The sequence below is a fragment of the Cynocephalus volans genome, chromosome 1, assembly GCF_027409185.1.
Source record: "Cynocephalus volans isolate mCynVol1 chromosome 1, mCynVol1.pri, whole genome shotgun sequence".
Taxonomy (NCBI): Eukaryota; Metazoa; Chordata; class Mammalia; order Dermoptera; family Cynocephalidae; genus Cynocephalus; species Cynocephalus volans.
The window spans coordinates 230,317,864-230,343,814 of record NC_084460.1 but is presented as its reverse complement, the minus strand read 5'-3'; the positions used below and the strand labels follow the sequence as shown (position 1 = coordinate 230,343,814).

General features: G+C 33.3%; 1 protein-coding gene across 2 annotated transcripts in view; it reads right to left on the bottom strand.

The window, feature by feature from the left end:
- SLC4A10 (solute carrier family 4 member 10) overlaps positions 1 to 21,175 on the bottom strand; it is a 246,420-nt gene extending 225,245 nt beyond the window's left edge. For both annotated transcript variants that reach the window (XM_063092448.1, XM_063092456.1), the window contains exon 1: positions 21,095 to 21,175. In XM_063092448.1, the coding sequence (XP_062948518.1) occupies positions 21,095 to 21,175 (81 nt within the window). The remainder of the gene's footprint in view (positions 1 to 21,094) is intronic.
- Positions 21,176 to 25,951: the final 4,776 nt, after the last annotated feature.

Sequence of the window (25,951 nt, the reverse complement as noted above, 5' to 3'; positions counted from 1 at the left end):
GAAAAAATTGTTATTAATCTAGAAGTGTATACCCAGCTAAGCTATCATTTAAGAAGGACACATCATCTGTACAGTAAAGAACAAGCAAAATGAAAATGTAACCTTCAGAGTGGGAGAAAATATTTACAAACCATTATTCTGATATGGAATTAATATAAAAAATATATAAGGAACTCATGCAACTCAACAGCTGAGAGACAAATAAACCAATGAAAAATATACTGAGAGAATAGATTTTAGGTGCTCTGATCACCAAAAAATAAACAAGGTAACTATGCTAGGTGATGTGTACGTGAATACGTTAATTTGTTTGACTGTATTAATCATCTCACTGCATATATGTATATCAAAACATCATGTTGTATACTTTAAATATATACAATAATAAATAAATAAGAAACTAGAAAATATGGATAACTTTTTGATTACTGTCTGCTCTATTGATTTGGTGTATTTGTATGTCTAATTTTGATTAAGGACTATTTTCAAGGAATTTTTACAGGAACACAGTCCAGAAAGAGTAAACAATTTAAAAACAAGATGCAAATTTTAAACCCTGTATACTTGAATTGGCTAAGTATGTAACCCATTAAAAACCACACAGATTATCATAGAAACAAATTTATAGGCCTGATTCACTCCATTTGCCATATTAGATCTCTTGACTCCTATTCACTAAAATTAACTTTCTACATAATAAGTTAAACTGTATTTAATTTAAATTAAAACTGTAAATATCCATTTCTGCCTTATTTTTCTATCTTCATATTTGTCACAATTATATAGGTACATGAATTTAAAAGCCAAATTAGCTCTACAGGGTTGCTATAAAGAAACCCGTCCCCACAATTCTTCCTTCTTAGATATAACTAGTTCTAATTCTTGTAACTGACTTTTTAAATTTACATTCTCAATGACACTAAATAACATGTGTCTATTGCTATTTATCTTATAATATGTGGTGCCTTGAGTTGAACATTTCCCCAAAACTTAATCCCCACTGTATATGTTGAGGGTGGGAAATCCTATTATGGTAATTGAAAAGTGGGACCTTGAAGAGGTGATTAGATCCTAGGACTGTGCCATAATGAATGGATTAAAATGGTGGTCATGGGCATGGTTCTGAGGGCTTTAAAAAGAGAGTGAATGAGGAGGTTAGTCTGCTGCTGTCTCTGCTTCTACCATTTTGCAATATGAGAGGTCACTGTCATCACCACCAGATGTGTTCCTTGGACTTTGGACTTCCCAGCCTCTGAAACTGTAAGCAATAAATTTGTTTTCTTTATAAAATGCCCGGTTCTGTGTATTTTGTTACAAGCAACAGAAATGGACTAATAATATGGATTTTAAGGTATAAATTTTCTTCTAAGCATGGCTTTAGCAGCATCACAAAAGTTTTTTTCCCACCAAATATAACATTTTAATGAGCATTATAAGAAATAAAAGAAAATATTCAAAAGATCAGTAGTGCATCAGACCCATGAAGTCAGTTAAACTCAACTGCCTTGTTACATTTAAAAAGAGGTTCTTATTTAATTATTGGCAAACTCATGCATCAACATTTATTCATAGAATACCTACGATGTGCCAGGCACTCAAAAATGTTTTCGAAAGAAAAACAACACTTTTCATTTTCATGGAAGTCATTGTTGGTTTGATCAAAGAAGGAAACTAATTAAAACACAATTTCAATTCATGTAACATTTATTAAATGACTAGAAATTAACATCTTCATGATTCATCAACTGTTATTGGATTTAGGATCCCATTATTGTTACCTAACTGCAAATAGTACACATCAAAATGCTGAAGAGAAATAAAAATAATGCCAGCTGTTTTTCATGTGGCAACTTCCACAGTTCTTTGCCAGTTGTTATGAATATGAATTAAAATCAGGTTCAATAGTGCAATAGATGATCAATGAAAAACAAAAGTAGGCCTTGAGATGTGGTTCTGGTTCGATTTTGCTGACATTAGCTGTTCCCATATTTCTAATGGGAAATTCCATTTTTATGCTTTCCAGACATGATCTTAGAGGTTTTCTGGTCCAATGTCTCAAAATCCACAACATAATCTGATCTTTGCTTGAACAAAACCAGTAACAGAGAGCTGACAAGGAAGTGAGCACTAGGAAGTCCACTGTATTTGTGGAAAGTTATAATGTTTAGGGATATTGTTAGATTGTAAGACCACCTTTGTATTCTCAGGATTTATCACAATGAAGACAGAAAGATGATAGATGGATAGTTAGGTAGGTAGGTAGATAGGTAGGTAGGTAGATGACAGATCATTTTGTGAGCAAGTGAGTGAATAAATGAGTGAATGAATGAGATCAAAATCTGACTCCAAATGATTTCAACCCATTTTGTTTTATTTTTTTCCCATTCTGTAGCAGTATAACTAATTTCAATTCTTTTTCTATTCGATGATATTTTAAATATTTCAAGATAACAATTACAGTTATTCCTAAGTATCCTCTTTGCCAAGTAAATGTTTAAATTTTAATAGTGAAGAATGAATTATTTTCCTCTCTTCTTTACTTCTTACCATATACAAAAATCAACTCAAAATGGATTAAACCCTTAAATGTAAAACTTGAAACTATGAAACTACTAAAAAAAAACATAGAGGAAATTCTCCACAACATGGCGCTGGGAAAGGATTTTTTAAATAAGCCTTCAAAAACACAAGCAATGAGAGCAAAAATAGACAAATGAGATTACATCAAACTAAGAAGCTTTTGCATATCCAAGGAAACTGTTAACAGAGTGAAGAGGCAACCTACAGAGTGGGAGAAAATATTTGCAAACTGTACATCAGACAAGGAGTCAATATCAAGACTATGTAAGGAACTTAAATGACTCAACAGCAAAAATAATAATAATAATAGCCCAATTAAGAAATGAGAAAAAGAACTTAATAGACATTCCCGAAAAGAAGAAACGTTCAACAAGCATATGAAAAAATGCTCAACATCACTAAACATCAGAGAAATGCAAATCAAAACAATTAGGTACCACCTCCCTCCAGTTAGAATGACTATTATCAAAAAGACAAAAGAAAACAAGTGTTGGCGAGGATGTGGAGAAAAAGGAACACTTGCAGGCTGTTAGTAGGACTGTAAACTAGAACAACCACTATAGAAAACAGTATGGAGGTTACTCAAAAAATTAAAAATAGAATTAACATTTGACCCAGAAATCCACTACTGGGTATATACCCAAAGGAAATAAAAATCATTTATATCAAAGAGATATCTGCACTCCCATGTTTATTGGAATGCAATTTGCAATAGACAACATATGGAATCAAACTAAGTGTCCAACAACAGATGAATGGATTTTTTTTAAATGGTACATACACACAGTGGAATACTATTGAGCCATAATTCATAATAAAATTCTGACAGCAGTGCAGAACAAATGGGCAGTGAGGGCCTCCACCACAGCAACCACTGTCTAAACAGCAGCCACCGCTACTTCATAGGTTACCTAGTGACCACTCATTGGCATGGACAAAGGAACATCACCAGCAGAGGCCAGGGAAAGAGGAACGAAAAAAGAGAAAACCCACTCAGAGTCACCCAATGAAATTGAGGAGCACAAGTATATTGCAGTGCACCCATCAGGGTCAGCATGAGCTAGCCAGGGTGCCAACAGTCCCACCCAAGAACAACCACTATAACCTAAGAATGACAAGATTCCAAGGTGCTATCCCCCAAAATTTGAGAGCCTGCTTGTGTCCTAATGAACCAATATAGTATCACTAACCTCAGCAAAGGAATAATAAGAGCCCCCAGTACTGGGTCACAGAGGCACTCTCATGCAACTCTAACACTGAATACAGCTAAAATACCTTCACAGAGACTACACTGTGGCTTCTATCTAGATCCAATACTAAATCTCCCCATTCAACCATCATTATAAAACACACCTGCAGGAGGAACTCCCTCTCCACTAACCCCAATCAAGAGTACTAGAAAAAGTAACTTCTCCACCAGATGACTAAACACCAACAGAGAGATACTAGACATATGAAAAAAAAAAAAAAAAAGAAAATATGACACCACCAAAGGAATATAATAATTCTCAAATACCTATAAAACAGGAATTCCTTCAATGCCTGAAAAGGAATTTCAAGCAACAATTCTAAGGAAACTCAATGAGATACAAGAAGACTCAGTTAGATGACACAACAAAATGAGAAAAAGTATACAGGACCGGAAGGAGGAAATTGTACAAAGAAATTTTTGTCCTGAAATAGAATGTAGCAGAGCTTGTGGAGGTGAAGGATTCATTCAACAAAATAAAAAACACAACATAGAGCTTAAACAGCAGGCTAGAACAAGCAGAAGAGAGAATTTCTGATCTTGAAGATGGCCTTTTCAAAATAACACAGATGGAGAGAGAGAAAAAGAAAAGAAAAAAGAATTTTTTAAAAATGAAGAAAACCTGAGATACAGCAGACAACCTTAAGCACTCAACTATCTGAATCATAGCTGTTCCAGAAGGGGAGGAAAAAGGAAAAGACATTGAAAACATATTTAAAAAATAATAGCAGAAAACTTCCCAGGTATTTATATATATAGAGAGATGTTCAGATCCAGGAGGCTCAAAGATACTCAAATTCAACTCAAAAAGATCCTCTCCAAGACATGTTATAGTCAAATTGGCAAATGTCAAAGACAAAGAGAGAATCTTAAAAGCTGCAAGTGAAAAGCCTCAAGTCACCTATAAGAGAGACCCTACCAGACTAACATCAGACTTTTCATCAGAAATCCTAAAGCCAGAAGAGAATATATTCAAATTACTGAAAGACAAAAATTGCCAGCCAAGAATACTTAATCTAGCAAGGCTGTCCTTCCAAAATGAAAGACAAATGGTATATTCCTCAGACAAACAAAAAGTGCGGGAGTTCATCATCACAACTCCAGCCTTACAAGAAATTCTCAAGGGAGTACTGTGCCTGGTACCTGAAAAACAACCATCACTACCATGAATACTCAAGAAACAACAAAACCCACCAGTGAAACAAAAATGCAAACAATAAAGAGAAAAGGAGTTCATCTACCATCTCAAGAAACCAACAAACACAGAAGACAAACAGTAAATCAGAAAGAAAGGAAAAAAGCCATTTTAAAATGTCTAAACAAAAATTAATAAAATGCCAGGAGTAAATCAACACCTTTCAATAATAACTCTTAATGTAAAGCATTAAATTCCCCACTCAAAAGACAAAGACTGATAGTTTGGAATGAAAAGATGGACCCAACAATATGCTCTCTTCAAGAGACTGATGTCACCTGTAAAGACACACATAGACTAAGAGTGAAAAGATGGAAAAAGATATACCATGAAAATAGAAATGAAAAATGAGCTGGAATAGCTACTATTACATCAGATAAAATAGACTTTATCCAAAAACTAGAAAAAGAGATAAAGAAGGCTACTGTATAATGATAAAGGGATCTATCCAGCAAGAAGACATAATAATCATAAATATATATGCAACCAACATCTGAGCAGCAAGATATATAAAGCAAACACCATCAATCATAAAGAAAGAGATAGATCCAAACGCCAGAATAACAACCACAATTACTTGAAGTTGATATGACAAGCAAACAGAAAGGACATTGTTGGGGGGGAAGTTTTGGTGATGGGGAGCAATAATCAGCCACAATGTATATCGACAAAATAAAATTTTTTTTAAAAAATGCCAGAATAGTAGGGGACCTGAACACTCCACTGTCAACATTGGACAGATCATGTAAGCAAAAAATCAACAGAAAAACTCAAGATCTAAACAACACTTTAGACCAATTGGACTTGGCAGACATCTACAGAATATTTCATCCAGCAACCTCAGAATATACATTCTTATCAGCACATGCAACATTCTCAGGACATATCATGTTAGGTCATAAATCAAGTCTCAACAAATTTTTAAAAATTGGAATTATTCCATTTAGTTTTTCAGACCACAATAGATAAAAACTAGAAATCAATAACAGATGAAACTCTGGAAACTATACAAATACATGGAAATTAAACAAAATTCTACTGAATGACATATGGGTCCAAGAAGAAACTAAACAGGAAATCAAAAAATTTATTGAAACTAATGAAAATAATGACACATCATACCAAAACCTGTGGGATACTGCAAAAGCAGTACTAAAATGGAATTTTATCACAATAAATGCTTACTTCAGAAGAATGGAAAGATGTCAAGTAAACAAATAACACATCACATCAAAGAATTAGAAAACAAGAACAATCCAACCCCAATATAGGTAGATGGAAAGAAATAATTAAAATCAGAGCAGAAATAAATGAAATAGAAACCCCCAAAATGATACAAAACGTCAATGAAACAAAAAGATGGTTTTTCAAGAAGATAAATAAAATTGACAAGCCACAAGCTTGGCTGACTAAAAAAAGAAGAGAGAAGACAAAAATTTTTTAAAAATTAGAAATGAAAAGGAGATATTACAGCCAATATCTCAGAAATACAAACATTAGAGTCTATTATAAACAACTATATGCCAACAAATTTGAAAACCTAGAGGAAATGGATACATTTCTGGAAACACAAAAACTACCAAGACTGAACCAAAAAGACATAGAAAACCTGAACAGACCAATAACAGTCAAAGAGTTGAAGCTGTAATCAGCAGTCTGCCAGCAAGGAAAAGCCCAGGACTGGATGGCTCCACTGCAGAATTCTACCAAAGTTTTAAAGAAGAATTAATATCAATTCTCTACAAACTATTCCAAAAATTGAAACAGGCCACTCTCCCAAACTCATTCTATGAGGCAAACATCACCCTGATACCAAAATCAGAAAAAGATACAACAAAAAAAGAAAACTACAGGCCAATATCTTTGATGAATATACAGCAAAAATCCTCAATAAAATATTAGTAAATAGAATACAGTAACACACACATAAAATTATACATCATGATCAACTGGGATTCATCCCAGGGATGTAAGAATGGTTCAACATACTCACATCAACAAATGGGATACACCACATCAACAAAATCAAACACAAAAACCATATGATTATCACAATAGATGCTGAAAAAACATTTAACAAAATTTAACATCCCTCATGAAAAGACTCAACAAATTAGGTATAGAAAGAAAGTATCTCAGCACAATTAAAGTCATATATGACAAACCCATTGCTGATATCATCCTGAATGGGGAAAAGTTGAAAGGTTTTCCCTTAAGAACAGGAACTAGACAAAGATGCCCACTCTTGCCACTCTTAGTAAACATAGTATTGGAAGTACTAACCAGAGTATTCAGGGAAGAGAAAGAAATAATGGGCATCCAGATTGGAAAATATGAAGTCAAATTGTCCCTTTTTGCAGATGACATGATCTTATATATAGAACAGCCTAAAGACTCTACAAAAACTCTTAGAGTTGATAAAAGATTTCAGCAAAGTTATAGGATACAAAATCCACACATAAAAATCAGTAGCATTTCTATACTCCAACAATGAGTTAACAGAAAAAGAAATCAAGAGAGCTAGCCCAATATAATAGTTGCCAAAAAAATAAAATAACTAGGAATAAAGTGAACCAAGGATGTGAAAAATCTCTACAAGAACTACAAACCACTGCTGAGAGAAATTAAAGAGGACACAAGAAGATGGAAAAGTATCCCATGCCTTTGGATTGGAAGAATTAACATTGTGAAAATGTCCATATTACACAAAGTGATCAACAGATTCAATAAAATCCCCATCAAAATACCAATGACATTCTACACAGAAACAGAAAAAACAATCCCAACATTCATATGGAACAACAAAAAACCCCAAATAGCCAAAAAAATACTGAGCAAAAAATAATAATAAAGCCAGATACATAACACTACCCAACTTTAAACTATACTATAAAGCTATATTAACCAAAACAGCATGGTACTGGCATAAATCAGACACACAGGCCAATGAAACATAATAGAGAACCCAGAAATTAGCCCATGCACCTACAGCCATCTGATCTTTGACAAAGGCACCAAGAACACACACTGGGGAAGAAACTGCCTCTTCAATAAGTGGTGCTAGGAAAAGGGACATCCACATCTAGAAAAATAAAACTAGACCTATACCTCTCACAATATACCCAAATCAACCCAAAATGGATTAAAGAATTAGATATACATGCTGAAACTATAAAATTCCTAAAAAAAAAAAAAAAAAAAAAAACATAGGGGAAATATTTTGGGAAGTAGGATTGGGTACAGACTTTATAAATATGACCCCAAAAGCACAAGCAACAAAAGGAAAAATAAACAAATGGTATTATATCAAACTAAAAGCTTCTGCATAGCAAAAGAAACAATTAGCATAGCAAAAAGACAAACAACAGAGTTAGATAAAATATTTGCAAAATATGCATCTGACAAAGGATTAACATCCAGAATATACAAGGAACTCAAACAGCTTAACAGCAAAAAAAAAAAAAGTAACCCAATTAAAAAAAGGGCAAAGGAGCAGAATAGGCATTTCTTAAAGAAAGATACACAAATGGCCAGCAGGCACATGAAAAAATGCTCAACATCACTCAGCATTCGGGAAATGCAAATCAAAACCACACTGAGATATCATCTCACTCCAGTTAGGCTGGCTAATATCCAAAAGTCTGAGAATAATAAATGCTGACAAGGATGTAGAGAAAAAGGAACCCTCCTACACTGTTGATGGGACTGCAAAATGGTGCAGCCTTTATGGGAAATGTTATGGAGGTTCCTCAAACAACTACAGATAGAACTGCCATATGACCCAGCTATCCCACTGCTGGGAATATACCCAGAGGAATGGAAATCATCAAGTCGAAGGTATACCTGTTCCCCAATGTTCATTGCAGCCTCTTTACAATAGCCAAGAGTTGGAACCAGCCCAAATGTCCATCATCGGATGAGTGGATACGGAAAATGTGGTACATCTACCCAATGGAATACTACTCAGCTATAAAAACGGATGAAATACTGCCATTTGCAACAACATGGATGGACCTTGAGAGAATTATATTAAGTGAAACGAGTCAGGCACAGAAAGAGAAATACCACATGTTCTCACTTATTGGTGGGAGCTAAAAATTAATATATAAATTCACACACACACACACACACACACACACACACACACACACAAAAAAAAAAAAAAAAAAAACCGGGGAGGGGGGGAGAAGATATAACAACCACAATTACTTGAAGTTGATACGACAAGCAAACAGAAAGGACATTGTTGGGGGGGAGGGAGGAGAGGGAGGAGGGAGGGAGGTTTTTGTAAGGGGCAACAATAATCAACCACAATGTATATAGACAAAATAAAATTTAAAAAAAAAATTAGAGTGTACCCCATAAGTATGTATAATTACAATGTGTAAGTTAAAATAAAAAATATTAAATAAAAATACCATTGCTTGTCATTTTAATAGGATCTTTGAAGATAGGAAAAGTAGCTGTATATGTTCTATATGTTAGCTTTACTTAGTCTCCTGTCTTTATTTAATCTTTATCCCTACTATGTTTTCAGAACAACATATCAGTCAGAGTAAAATTATTTTATCACTATTCTTGCATTACTAATACTTATTCTGCTACTATTATTACCTACTATAATTGTTTTCTGTGGGGGGGAGTGTTATTTTTTAGAAATTTTTATTAGCATATTCATTATTATAAACCATAATTTTTCTTTACACCCCTTACCTGATGTATCACTCCCAAACCTCCTCTCTCCCTCCCCCTCTCACCATCTCTAGTATCCTTAGGTTTATCCTCTCCATCTAAAAGTTCAACATATTATTGCGGTCTTTTCTTTCTTCCTTCCTTCCTTCCTTCCTCCCTTCCTTCCTTCTTTCTTCTTTCTTTCTTTCTTTCTTCCTTCCTCCCTACTTTCTTCTTTCTTTCTTCCTTCCTTCCTTCCTTCCTTCCTTCCTTCCTTCCTACCTACCTACCTACCTACCTACCTTTCTTTCTTTCTTTGGCCATAAAAAAGAATGAAATTCTGCCATTTGCAGCAACATGGATGAGCCTGAAGAAAATTATGTTAAGTGCAATAAGCAAGACACAGAAAGAGAAATACCACATCCTCACTCATAACCGGTGTTAAGAAGGAAAGAAAGAAAGATAGATATTCACTATAATTAACACATTTTTCAAATCTTCAGTTCACAGTAAACAACCCCTGAATGAGCTTCAGAAATTTTCTTTGTTACCCGAAAGCATTTTTCAGTATTCTTTAATTTATAAAATATAATCTATTTATCAAGCCAATATTTACTAATCATTTAACATGTGGCAGAATCTGTACTAGGTACTAGGGATTCTGAATTAAAAGACATACTTGTCTTCTAGGATTTCACATTCTAAGGCAGAAAACCTACAAGTATGCACTCTTTTAAATGTCATACATGGTAAGTGCTATACCAGAAGTAGGCTTAGTATTCTACGGGGTACATAAATGGGTACCTAATGTCACTAATTTATGCTAGCACTGAATTTTAAGGACAAACAGGATTATAAGTGTGAATAAGGGGATTTCAGACAGATGGCACAGCTTGTACAAAAGCACAGTGTTATCAGTGACTTCAAAGGATATAAATCCCCACTCTTTTTAATTTGACAGGTTTTTTTTCTTTACATATCCCAAATGATGACACAATCTTGGTGAGGAAAGCATTAATACTAGTACTCTTACCGTAATTTTTGTGGGCAGAAATTAAGATACATTCAAGCCAATAGCAGAGCTAGAACTAGAACTAAAATTTTGGTTTCCTGATTGCCATCTGAATGGTTAATCACTGGATGATTTTAACTCAACATTCTGAAACTGTTAGTCCCTTAGCTGTCTGATTTTTCTCAGTGTTGCATATAATTGCATAATAATGATAACTAACATTCATTGTAAGGCTTACAATGTGCCAGGCACAGAGCTGCAACTTTACACACATTATCTCTTAAAAATCTTCAAAACAGATGAGTATTCTGAGACATAAAGAGATTAAGAAACTTTCCCAGGAAAGGCAGCTCAATGCTCTTAGCTGATATGCTATTCTACAAAGATATTATACAAGGGTACTTCAAAAAGTTAATGAAAAGATTCGTATTATCTTTTAATTCTATTTTTCCATGGGCTTTGAAGTACCCTAGTATTAGTTAAGCATGAAATCTAAACTTGCTCAATTTAACTTTAAAACACTTCAGAGTCTGATCCAACCCTACTTATACACTTCAGCTAATATGAATTCCTAATGTCCAAAGTGATTTAGGCCATATTTTTCCATGAACATTTCATTCTCATTCCCCATTTTGTCATTCAACAAAAACTTATTAGTCATGTGCCAGGCACTGTAGTGCTGCTGGCTTTAAAGAAATAAAAGACACTGCCTTTTCTCTTAAATAATCCATAGTCAAGACAGAAGAAAATCAATAACTACAATATAGCATGTATTATACTTCAATTAAGGTAAATATTGGAATACAGAAAAACATAAGGAAAAAAACACCTAAACATTTATTTAGGCTTAACCTAAATAAATCTTGAAGAATAAGAAAAAGCAAGCCAGACAAAAACAAAGAGAAATGAGGAGCCAAAGGCATCATAGGCAGAGGAACAGCATCTTACAAGGTTGAGAGAGCCTGTCTCTTTATATTTAACTCGTAAAATTTAAGGCTAAGTTTAATTAAAGATGTTTAAATATGATTTCCTCGGAAAGGCTTTTTTTTTTTTCTCACCCATCCCCATATTTGGTAAATTGCCTGTTTTAGACTCCCTTAGCACCCTTTACTTTCATTCCTTTTGTTAAACACATCACACTTCGACGAATTTTTCACTGACTCTTTTCGCTACTACACATAAAGATTGCACACATTTTATATTGTTCACTACGGATCCCCAAGAATTTAGCACACTATAGGTGTTCATTATGTGCTTGTTCGGTAAATGAATAAGTGGTGAATGAACGTGGGGAAACTACAAATGGCTCAGTATAGATGGAGTAGGTGAAGCGTATATGTTGGGATGTAGCAAGAGGTGACCAATAAGAACTAAGGGACTTGGGCCGGCTCCGTGGCTCACTAGGGAGAGTGTGGCGCTGAGTGCGCTGAGGCCGCGGGTTCAGATCCTATATAGGGATGGCTGGTTGGCTGATCGTGGTGCGGACGACACCACCCCAAGGATTACCATCCCCTTACCGGTCACAAAAAAAAAAATAAATAAATAAATAATCTGGAAGTAAAAAAAAAAAAAAAAGAACTAAGGGACTTGTATGACATGCAAAGAACTCTGAAAATTAATTTGAAGGCAATGGGAAGCCTTTGAATGAGTTCAAGTAGGCAAATACCTGTTCCCAGTTTATATTTTAGAAAGAGTACTCTGACAGCTGAGTAATGAGTGGATTGGTTTGGGGAGGGATGAGGAGAGGAAAAGAAAGATCAGTTAAGAAATGGTTACAATAGTCCCAATGAGGAATGAATGTGAGCTCACACCAAGGCCAAGACAATAGGGAATGGAAAGAAGGGGAAGAGTTTGGACTCCTTAGGGAAAAAAAATCTGCCTAACTTGCTAATTAATTGGATCTGAGGTTGGGATTAAAAAATTGAGGATGATTGTCAGGTCATCATGTTATTAAAGACAAAGAGGTTTTAAAGAGAAAACAGTACATTTAGTTTGGGAGATACCAAGTATGAGATATTTATAAGACAAATGAACAGAGTTGTCTAACAGGATGCAATGTCTGGAACATTAGACACAGGTTAAGGTATGGATTTGAGCTATAGACTCAGAAGTCATCAGCTGTAAAGCAGCAGTTCTCAACCTTAGCTGCTCATTAAGATTCTCTCAGGAAGCTTTTTGAAATTATTGAACCCTGGGTTCTATCTCCATAGACGTTTTTAGTATTTCTGAGACAAGTGTGGGGCATCAGTATTACTGAAAAGCTATGCATTTGATTCTGAAGCACAGTCACGATTAAGAACCACTGACCAGTAACTTAAGTCATGAGTATAAATTCGATTTCTGTTTTTCAAACTGTAGGTTACATTTATAAGGAGAGATTAAGAAGAAATTATCATAAAGATTATGATAATAACAATACAATTTATTCAGCACCTATGCAGGAACTGTGCTAATGACTTCATATATATTATTTCCAGTGGAAAAGAAACCAGACAGGCAAAGTGTAATGAAATCAGTGAAAGCCAAGTCACACCTCTTCCATGAAGTCTTCCATGGTAGTTTCAGTTTACCTTGATATCTCTTGTCTCAATCTGGCATTTAGAATATACTAATTTGCACATGGCTATCTAATTCAGATGTATGTAACCTGAAACATTACAACACAGTGATTAAGAGCAGCAGTTCAGGAGTTACACTTCCTGGTTTGAATCCCATATCATCCTATTCTTTGTTGGCAATTTTGATCTTAGGCAAGTTATTTAATTTCTTTTTTAGTGTACTGTATATACTTAAAATAGAATGTGTGTGTATGTATGTTAGTATGTATTTATATGAGGGCATTTCAAAAGTTTGTGGAAAAATGAAATTAAAAGATAATATGAATATTTCCATGAACTTTTTGTAATAAATATATGTACATACAGTATGCTTTAAATATATATGTGTATATATGTATACACACACACATATTTGTAGCTTTCTCCTCAAATGCACCTAATTCAGTGGGTATATTTATTAAGCTAGGCACTGTATCAAGCACTCTAGGCAGTGTTTCAAGTATTAATTAATTCACTTGATTCTTATTACAACTCTAGAGATTAGCATATTAGTATCTCCATTTTACAGATGACAATACTGAGGAAAAGAGAGATTAGGTATCTTTTCTAATATAAAAATTGCCAGTAAAGTGGAAGATATGAGATCCAAATATAGGAGTCCTAGCTCTTAACTACTGTGCTATAAAGCCTCCCTCCCTACTATACAATAGAATTACTAAATATTTATAAGATTGAATCAAATTTGAAAAAAAAAGAGACACGGGTAGAAATAATAATATACATTTTGCAATATACTTCATTGGAACCAGTCTCTACTGCCTTTTAGAAAGAGGAATTTGATGAGAATGGAAGAAAGTGTTCGCAAACCACACATCAGACAAGGGGCTAATATCTAGAATATATAAGGAACTCAAACAACTCAAAAAAAAATTAAAAACTGGGCAAAAGACTTGAACAGATATTTCTCAAAAGAAGACAAACAGATGGCCAACAAGCACATGAAAAAGGTTCAAAATCACTAATCATCAGAGAAATGCAAACCAAAGCCATGATGAGATATCATCTTCAGCCAGAACGGCAATTATCAAGACAGAAAATAACAAATGCTGGTGAGGATGCAGAGAAAAGGGAACCCTCCTACATTGTTGGTGGGAATGTATATTGGGATAGCCAGTACAGAGGTTCCTCAGGGGACTAAAAATAGGCCTGCTGTATGATCCAGCTATCCCACTACCGGGTATATACCCAAAGGAAATGAGATCAATATATCAAAAGACCCCTGCACTCTCATATTCACAAAAGCCAAGAGATGGAATCAACCTGAATGCCCATCAACAGATGAATGGATATAAAAATTGTGGTGTGTATATATATATATATATGTGTGTGTGTATATATATGTGTGTGTGTGTATATATATATATGTGTGTGTGTATATATATGTGTGTGTGTGTATATATATATGTGTGTGTGTGTATATATATGTGTGTGTGTGTATATACACACACACACACACACACATATATATACATATATATACACACACATATATATACACACACACAATGAAATACTATTCAGCTATAAAAGAATATGATATCATTTGCAGCAACATGGATGTAACTAGAAACCATTATGTTAAGTAAGTCGGGCACAAAAAGACAAATATTTCATGATTTCACTTGTATGTGGGATCTTAAAAAAAAAAGTGGTTCTCATAGAAGTGGAGAGTAGAATAATGGTTACCAGAGGCCTAGAGGGTAGGGGGGATGGGAGACGGGGAGGAGAAGTGGTGGACTAATAGGTACAAAACTCTGCTATCTACCCTAAATGAATCATTGTGCAGTATATGCATGTATTGAAATAACACACCATACCCCACAAACATGCACAAATAAATGTTAAAATTAAAAAAGAGGAGCTTGATGAAGGAATAATCAATTACCTTTTTAATTTATTTTACTTCTTGATATTCCTGTATTATCATTTTTTAATGATTTAATGATTTTTTAAAGGCTTGAAGTGAAGAAAGAGCCCCTCATCCCTGGATGTCTCTTGTCTGCTTTTTAAGAAAGAAAAATAATTTTAAATGTTTAGAAGTTTTAAAGCAACTCAAAGCCCAATGGTCTCCAAGCTTTCTTCTAGAAATGGGTCTATTTTTCTAAAACAAGTACTGAAAATTTGTTGGGCCCCTACCATGTGTATGACTCTTTCCTAGGCAAAGTGAAGTTACTAAAATTAATTAAAACAAACTTCACAGGAACTTCTGGAAAACAGGATTTTTGAATAATACAGATATGTACAGGAAGAAACAGAATTCTTAAATATATGGGTCTGCTATTGTTCTAAAAACAGCATCTGTGTCTTGTTTTATTTTAACTCACCCTTGTGAAACTCTAGGAGTTTTACTTCTGACATACTTTACATGGATGATATACTAAATAACAGAATTACATTCTAATTTTTTCACATTTTCCATGTACAGATGATACCTTCTTTGGTCTGATACTAAAAGTCATATCCCAGCCATCATATCTAAAGGAAAGATGCTCTTGGATGTTACCCAGCTTTTTTACTAACCCTAGGCAATTCTGAAATGCCTCTGGTGTACAGAGTAGAAGATTTAAAGGCAATATTAAAAGTACTAGCAATGATGATTTACTTTATCATTTCTAAATGAACAAAGAGAAAAACCAAAGTATCCATGTGGCTTCCATAATTAGAAATAGCAATTTCTATTTCCAATTTTTCCTATAACAAAGTCCTTTTTATCCAAATATTCACCTCAGTGACACGAGTATTCATTATATTGAAATGATCCCACTAGATTGTCCTTGTTCTAGGAAATGTCAAAAACAAAGCCAAAGCTAAATCAGATTACCTACCAATAAAATAGAGTTTACATCAGGGAAAAGCAGGAGGTCTCTTAGGTTCTGAAATCTAGGACTTTTGCTTGCTTGTGGATAGACAGAGAATGCTCTCATGTGCAATTTTGATAGAAAATTTTATTAAAATCTTTCATTTTGCTTCTACCCCCTACCTTGTCTACTAACTAGTAAATCTACTAAGGAATTTAATTTTCATTTTTAAAGTCTCAAGAGGGTTAGACCTCTGAAAATGACTTCAAAATATAGGTACTGCTTTTTAATTTTTCATTTTATTTTTCTCCAGGAATAAGTAGATCAGCAAAGAAATGTTCTCAGTTTATAAATCATAATCTGGTATTCAAGACTCTACACTATCTGGTCCCAACAAACCTTTCCTGTGATAGTATGAATTACTTCCCTAGGCTACAGACAAAATGGACTATTCTGTACTACCCAAACATGTTATTTATTTTCTTTTTGCCTCCCTACCTTTAATCACGTTGTTTGCTCTGCCTTAAATGACATTTTTCATATGTTGGCAAACCCTCAAGGTCCGCCTCAGGTGCTACCTTTTCTGTACTTCTCTAACTCCCAGTGTAGCATCTCTTCTCTCCTTGCTCAGCTTAAAATATTCTGCCCACTGAACTCCAGCAAAATAATTTATACTTATTTCGTCTCTCTTTTGAATCTCTACGGCACTCACTACTTTCCACATTCTGTTATAGTTACCTGTACTTAATATTTATAACTCACTACTTCTGACCTCCTGAAAGCAGGGACTATTGGTCTTTATATCCTTGTCCAGTATTATGCTTATCAGAGCACTGTGGGGTTATGAATGTTTGTTTGTTGAACAAATTGCATTATGCTGAGATTCCATTCACCTTGTGCCAATTTTGGGGAAATAGCTGCATGTTGAGGAAATTGCTCAAGAGAAGAGAACTGAAATTTTGAGATGTCACAAAATGTGACATTTAAGCATTTAAATTTCATCCAAATATCAAATTACTCACTTGTACTTAGGAGTTTAACAACAATTTTTAAGCAGATACATAGATGTTTTAACCCTATATAATCACCAGCAATTCAAAATATCATCCTCTCTTAAACAGGAACTTCAACTGTTCTATTCATATATAGATACAGTATTGTGTATATAACATATTTCATTTTAGTCTTTCATCTAGAAGAAAAATGCTCATTAATAAATAAAATTGCTAAAGTTAAGTTTCAGTGGAATTTTTTTGTCCTGAACATTTTTGATGTTTAAGAAAATAATTCAGATTATTAAATTTCAGCTATGTAAATTTGCCCTTATTATTTTCCTTAAACCTTGATTTTTACCCCTTGATTGTAATCTTAAATTATAATCAAGAAAGATCTGAAATTGCTGTTAAAGTAGCTCAAAGGCCGGGTAATCTCTGTCATGAATGAAGTATTTGGTAAAATACAGGAAAGTGAAGGATCTGCACATAAAGAATCATAACAGAGTTTAAATCAGCCTGGTAAGGAGACACAAAAACCTAAAAACAAAATTTATCATCAATTCACAATTCTTATTTTCAGTAAATATTAGAATTTAATCAGATGTAGTATGTCATTCTTTGTTTGCATTTTTATAAGCATCTGTATTCCAGTGTAGCACATGTTTTTGGCTGGATTTCTTATTTGATAAAGGGACAAAACTAAACTGCATTATTACCATTATAAACTTCTACCAGTAGCCTATCCTAGCTTTTAGAATGTATATAATAAAGTCTGTTAACAAATAATGTTGACAATAATGTGCATGCCATACTCCAGGTACTCTTCCAAATGCTACATAAACTTTAAGTTTCACAACAACTCTGAGGTAGATACAATTAGTATCCGTATATTACAAATGAGGGAACAGACCCATGGTCCTACAGCCAGTAAATAGTATAGCTAAGATCTGAACCCAGCGAACATGGCAGTCAGGATACTTAACCACCACACAACACAGCCTCTTACTGCAGCCAGCTGTTACAAACCAGAAGAATTTACAAATCTACTTTTTGATTGCTCTGATACAAGAAAACAGACATGGGATGCACTATTGGGCAGCATGCCCCAGTTTGGGGTTCTGAGGAAACAAGGGTTTTACATCTGCTCTACCTACCTCACTGCTACTTTCAGCAAGCATACTGGTATGAAAGAGAGAGAGTACTGCTCAACTGCCCACCGGCAGCTAAGGCCTAGTTGCATAACTAGTTCTTCCCTCAGAGAAGAACTAATTCTTTCTCAGAGCCTGAGGAATCCTATTCCCCCTTTTTTATTCAAAGGACTCTTCAAATGATCTAGTTAACATCAGATTCTCACACTTGCTACTCTTTATTTCCAAAATTTAATCCATATGAAGTCAAAACCCACTTCCAAAATACTTTATTTCTCATACCTAGCTTGACATTAGACTGGATTGGTTATATCCCTACTTAGAGCTGATTCTTGGGATCCCTGCTTCTGCCTCCTACCAATGGGCTCAGTCCACCTTTATTCTGAAAATAAACTGACAATGATTGCTTATAAAACATACAAAGCTATCTTATTGATTCACAGTTTATTATGCCCTGGTACAATAAATTAAGAATTCTAAAATAATTTAATACAGTTGTCAATAAGATTATGAAAAACATGATTATACACTTTTACCCAAACTTTTATTTCTCTAATACCAAGAAATTTACACAAGAGAAAATAGAGTTACATATAACTCATTCTAGTATTCATAAATTTTTAGATTAAGTTAAAACCGTCATAGCAAAACACCTTTGAAAAGTCAATTCAAAATGTGAACAGTTTATTGCATACATTTTTTCATAATCTCCTTGAAAGCAGGAAATGACTTTTTTTCTGTATTCCTCACAACAACAAATACAGTATTGTGCAAATGATCAGTTTTCACGTTTACTGAATTGAAGAATTACTCAAATAGTTGTTTATAGACAGTTTGCCTTTAAAAACATTTATGATGTATAACAAAATGCATATGTAAAATAGTACAGACAGAAGCAATCTTTATAAAAATAAGTTGACCAATTGTTACTGGGCAGGTTTACAATCAACTTCACCATTCAAAAGATCAAGATCATCTCGCCACACAGAAAGATTGACATTCGCCGCACAGAAAGATTGACATTATATTTACATGTCTGCTACATTTTAACCAGTCTTTACCTTTTAATGTAATGTGTTTCAACACAAAAATGGAGATAAATTTCTCTCTGATTTCTAAAAAAAAAGACAGTTCTAAAACAGTAATTTTTTTCCACCTTGCAAAATTATTGAGATATCCTCAATTAAGTGCCATTTTAAAAAGTAACCAAAAATCTTAATGGTCTGGATCTTTTGAAAGGTTATAAATACAGTAAGAACTAGCAGAATGCTGTGAAGCCAATACCTAGAGGAATCCCAAAGCAATGCCAAGAAACAGAATGTACTCATAGTGACTAATACATGCAAATACTGGAAATAAATTCTAACAGATTAAACAGGTTTTGTAGCAACTAAAAGGTATACTCAAATCATTCCAAAATTAATCAAGCTTAAGAATATGGCAATCTTCCCTACTAATAAGAATATAAGCTGGCTAAGTAGCCTGAATAACATATAAATTATAGCCAATATCAGTAGGTAGAATTTTTTCAATGTGTTTTTAATTAAAAAGGAGAAACACCCTTAACTGAATCAATTCACTGTTCCAGCCTTCCTTAAATATATTCATTTTTAATACTATGTCATGTCATCTTGATGTGGCATTAATTAAATCATAATCATGCTACAGAATCATAATGTTAAAACTATCTTTTCATTGAGAAATGCTGTAACATTTTAATCTTTTTTGATGATTTAATATGGAGTATCTAACAAGTTCTCTACAATTGAGGCAGAAATATGTGTAATATAAAAAACAAATAAAATATATTTCCTTCAAAATCTGAGTGTCAAATACAGGTAGTTTCTTACTCAAGTATGTAATTCTAAGGATATGCTATAACAAACCACAGTTAAATGCATCATAACTTTAAAGGTAAAAATATTCTAAATAAATAGCAGAGTTTCAGAACAAACTGAACACATAAATCCAGATCCTTTGCTGTGACAACACTTGACTCTTTGTAGTTAACATGTTTAATGTAGTCAAGTCTTAATCTTTAATGTAGTCAGAATGAAAATGAAAGTAAGCAAATGCTGAATCTCTCTAGGTCAAAAAATCTTCAGCAAGCTTAAATGTCACAAGCTTTCTTTGTGAAAAACAGATTCACAGTCTGCTTTCATCTATAAGCAATGCTTTAGCAGATATCTACATTAAGAGCACCAAGAGCATCAGTATTTCAATAGATCTGAAGAATGATTAAAACCAATGTCTTTTAAAACAGTTCAGATATGGCAATATAAATTTCAGAAAATTAGCTTATAGCCAGATGCTGATAAACATGATTCTACTCACTAAACTTCTATTGCTGTGTGGCACACTACAATAGTAGCACCATCTATATCTATTCTTAAGAAATTTCAGATAAAAAAAAGTTTATAGCACTATCTGTAAGCAGCTAGTTATGATGTACCCTTATCAGTTCAATCAATTTATGCTATTTTTATCACTTGAAGTAAAAGATGCAAGTTCACTCCATTCGGGTTTAATCTTTAAAAATCTGAAGAGCCTCAAATCCTGCTGTTAACCACATATAAAGAATCTCTTCCCTTACTCCCCACTTCCCCCAAAAAGCTAAAGTAAACATAAACTCAAACACACATACATATACACATTTCTAATATTCATGTTGTTTAGCTGCTGTCCATTACTGTAAATATTGTTCAAATATCCTAAGGAAAATATGACAATAAATAATTACATTGATTAATATATTCAAAATGACTAAGAACTCAGAAAAGCAATAACGCTACATTCTAACAGTATCATCATAATTCAGGAGGTCATACCTGATGACTTAGAGATTGAAAAGGCTCACAGGTTCCAGACCGCATGACCTTTCTATTTCCAGAAACCCCTAAAGATTGCATTTCCTGTCTTAGAAAAGATAATCACAGCCATCTCTATCTCTCAGCATCTTCAGGGCTAGTGAAGAAAACATCAAACAGCAGACCTGTTCATCAGTATCTGTCTAAGCTATCATCAAGATACCAAATCTCATATACTGTTTTATCGTCTCTCCTGTGCAGTTACAAACACCCCATACTAAGAGAGGCTGACACAGTTGTATTTGCTGATGCTGCTAATGCTGTCTGAAAACAGTAAGCTTACTGCTTGGAGCAATTCTGCATCATCCAAACAGAGAATGAGCGACATCCTTCAGGTTTTTCACTTCTGCTACTATAAAGATTTCATTTGCCAAGGAGAGCTTGGTTTTTTTGTCAATCTTTTAAAAATAAGCAATGCTCCATTTAATTAAATATCCAATATGTCTGTTGCAAATACCATGTTAAAATGTCAATTCTTAATTACTAGGCAGCTTTCTCCATACATGACTAAGCTTTAGTATAACGATTTAGCAAGCAAAACTGTACTGTCTTTTAAAAGAATCTTTCCTCCAAACCAAACCATGTGTATCATCACCCAAACCATTAAAATTAGAAATTCTTAAAAATGAAGAATTTTTATTCTGATGATCTTTGATAACTATATGTAATAGTAGACAGATAGGTGAATGCATATTTACTTTTTTAATTTTCAGGAATGTCATTTTTATTTTACATACTTCAGACAAATATGCTCCAAATCAAAATACTTTTATACTTTTATTTAATATCTTCTAAAAAGTTTAACATGTAAAACATACTATATTATTATCAAATTCCAAGGCTGCAAAGTTGAATTTAGGAATTAAACCTATGTAAGTTGTTGGCATTTTTATTAAGAATTTTCATTGAATCTTATTCGTCAAGATTCTAGTAATGCTTTCTTTTGTTACAACATTGCAGAATCAGGAAATATTAAGATTCATAAAGTAGTCTGATAATAGAGAACAAATATCCTCAAAATTATAATTTAAAATGCTTTTCTCTTTACCATGTGACAAAAGATTTTGTTTTAGAAATAAAGAAAGCAAACACAAAAAACTAAGATTATAGTCAATTTAACTGAATTCAAAATTAGAACACCAATTATATTACCCAAAAACAGCTGTCACATTATGTGCAGCCTGAATTAATGATGCTATGAACACTTTATTTATATACCTATGAAATAAATTAATTGAAATTTAATGACAGCTACAGAGCTCAACAGAAAATATTTTCAATAAATGTAGACTAATGATGTCAGCATAAATTCCCTTCTCCAACTCACAACATTTGATGAGCATAATATATATTATCATGGAGACTGGTCAAAATGAATCTTAAGAAATTGAGCTTCTTTAATGGCCTGATCCACGCTATCCCTTTGGAGAAATGACTACCTCTAACTGCTCTAACAAGTTCATACGTAGGGCTCGGTATTTTGGCTGTATGTATACAATGACACACTTGAATGAAAAATCACATATAGACAAATATGGTTTTTCTATGGAGTATTTATCCTCTTATTGTAATCAGAATAAGTGCTCACCCTTTGAGATCTATTTTCTCAATAAGGTGGTCCTAAATTAAATGAAGAGAGAGCCAAAAGGCTGTGTCTTGGACTTTTCAGGCTGCTGTAACAAAATACCATAGACTGGGCAGCTTACAAACAACAGAAATTTACTTCTCACAGCTCTGGAGACTGGGAAGTCCAAGATCAAGCCACCAGCAGATTCAGTGCCTGGTGAGGGTTATCTTCTTGCTATAACCTCACATGGCATAAAAAGGGGCACAAGGCAACTCTCTGGGGCATCTTTTATCAGGGCACTAATCCCATTCATGAGAGCTCCTCCCTCATGATCTATTTATCTCTCAAAGGCCCCACCTACTACCATCATATCAGAGATTAGGTTTTCAACATATGAATTTTGAGGGGACATATACATTCAGATTATAGCAGGGTAAAAAGCACAAACTGAGGGTAACATTATGTATTTAATCGATTGCTAAACACCAGAACATCCCAAATAATACAAGATCAGTGTCTTAAAAATAGTAAGAGCTTTATAATAATTACCACATGTTTAGCTCTTGCTTTTCACTTCTCAAGGACCATGTGATCTGATGCCCTAATTTTATAGATAAAGTAACTAAAATTTAGAGAAGTTAAGTGATTTGTCCAAGGTCAGCTAGTAGTAAAGCCAAGGCCAGAATTTAGAATTCCTGTCTCCTAGTTTCAAATTTTTCCCCAATATAAATCACTCTCTTTTAATTATAATTTTGTAAAAATACACTCTATCTTCAGTAAATAAAATAACATTCATTTTTATATTGTTTTCTATATTTTGTTAGGTTGAGAAATACAGTAAATACTTCAGAAAAACCTATAAGAATCACAAGTTTTCTATATTAAAGTTTACTTTTACCGTAAAGCATTTACCTTTATTTTATTTAAAAGTGATTTACTTCAAAGAATACCTCTGAAAACAAAGTAATTCATTTGGTTTTATTTAAAAAGTGTAAATTAATTCAACTTTTCAAAGTTAGTTGGCAAAATGTAGTAAGATCCTTAAAAATATTCAGTCCTTTGCTTCAGTATTTCTAGTTTGGACAATCTGTCTGAAGGCAATAATGCAGATTAAGATTTATGCCCGAAGATGGCTGGTGTTACATTATTTAGAAGAGAAAATAGGAACAATAAAAGAAAGATTAATTAAATTACAATACAGCAAAAGTGTAATGCCATGTAATCACTGAATATTACATAAAAGGTGTTAATAACAAAGGAAAAGATATATCATGATAGAATATTAAATAAAAAAAACAAGATCTCTATTTATGGAGACCAATCTCAACTATGTAAAATATACATGCAAAAAACAGACAAAACATTGAATTTCTAAAAGATGGACCCAATATGACTCATTTTATAAATATATACCTATGGACTCATGTTTTTCTTATAAAAATAGGAACTAGTTTTTGAGTATTTTAATAGTTGAACAAATTACCCATTTCTCATGTGCTTCCTCTTTCCACTAAAAATTATGCCTCAGATCTCAACCTTTCTAGTGTTTTACTCATTTTTCTGCTCTAACTTCATGAAAATACTCAAACCTCTTTCTGTTATATTATTTAAACTTTTAAAAATAATTCTTTGCATTTCATGCATATCATTTATTATGTGCGTGTGATTGTTTATTTTTGCACTTTCTTTACATAGACCTAAAGCTGGTACAGACTGTTTTCAACAAATCAGCTCTCTCATCAGTTTTAGTGGCATATAAAAAGAAATGGAAGGAATGAGTGTGGCCTGACTTTGTGTTACTTTTCTTTTAGCTAATAATTTTGTTTTGATCTAAAGTGATTTTCACAAACAGCAGGACAATGGGGAGTGCTGAGAGTACTGCAGAGTACCTACTTCTCCTTTTTGAGAAATGGTGAAACTGTCCTATTTTCACTTTTACAAGGAACATAGTTGAACTTGGAGGCATAAGTTGCGAAGTCTATGTAGTGTACAAGAAAAATAAAAGGAAAGACCTCATAGATGTGAAAAACTGGCCATTCCTGTTGAAACCCTAATTATCATGATATATAATCACTGCTGCCTAATAGTGTAGATGTCGTGGGGTGCCACAACACAGAGTCAGTTCAAATGAAGTGTTTGTGCCTTAAAAACACTTTTTACCTTCTAAACAGGTAATGAGATGGTATTTTTTCAATATACTAATTACAACACCAAACTTCAATAATATATCATGTCTTTTTTTTTTTTACTCATTATTAAAAGATTCCATTTTTTCTAATTTCATCATCATTCTATTAGTTCCCTTAGTAAACTGTATGGCAGATCACACAATAGAGGAAAATAAAAGGTGCAACAATTTGCTGGATAATATTGATTTTGTACTTGACTAAATTTTTATACTAGATACAAAAGAACTTCATATCTATATAGACAGAAGAAAATCAGAAGATAAAAAAAGTGGGGAAGATCACTCATAAAATTTCATTATACAGATATGACCATTATTGATATTTTACTTTTAGTATTTTAATTAATATACACTTAAAATTATATTAACCTATTCATCTCTACCAAGCATTGTATTATGAACATTTCCCAAGTCAGTAAGTATTTTTCTGCAATATAACATTTATAGCTAAATGGTATTCTATCAAATAGAAGTTCCATACTTTATTTAGTCAATCTCCTATGCTTGGACATTTCAGTTTTTTCCATTTTTCAATATTATAAATAACAGTGTTATAAACATCTTTGTGCACATAGCTTTACAAATATCCTCTACTTTCTTGGGATAAATTCTAGTAAGTAAACTTACTAGATTAAAGGATATGAACATTTTTGAGGCTTTGAATAAAAACTGCCAAATTTCCCTCTTGGAGGCTTATATCTACATTCTCCCCCGGAAATATCTTGTTTCCTTACTGTCTTGCCAAAACTTGGTTATCACACAGTCTTCAATATGAAGATAAAAGAAAACTGAGCAGACATTAACACAAAGGCTTAAATTAAGGATAATTAAACCAAGTAGAGTTTATTTTATAAGTTTTGTAACAATAATAACAAAATTTCGGATAAATAAATCTTCCCTGTTTCTATGCTTATACACAAAGATAGAATGCTGGTCCCTAGGGAATGTACATAGGATTGTAAAGCAAAGCAACAACGTTTTGAATAGAAGTTACTAAAAGATGGCAAAGGAGACTAATTAAAAACCAGTGCAATGATAAATGTATACTTGGTCTTTACTTTTT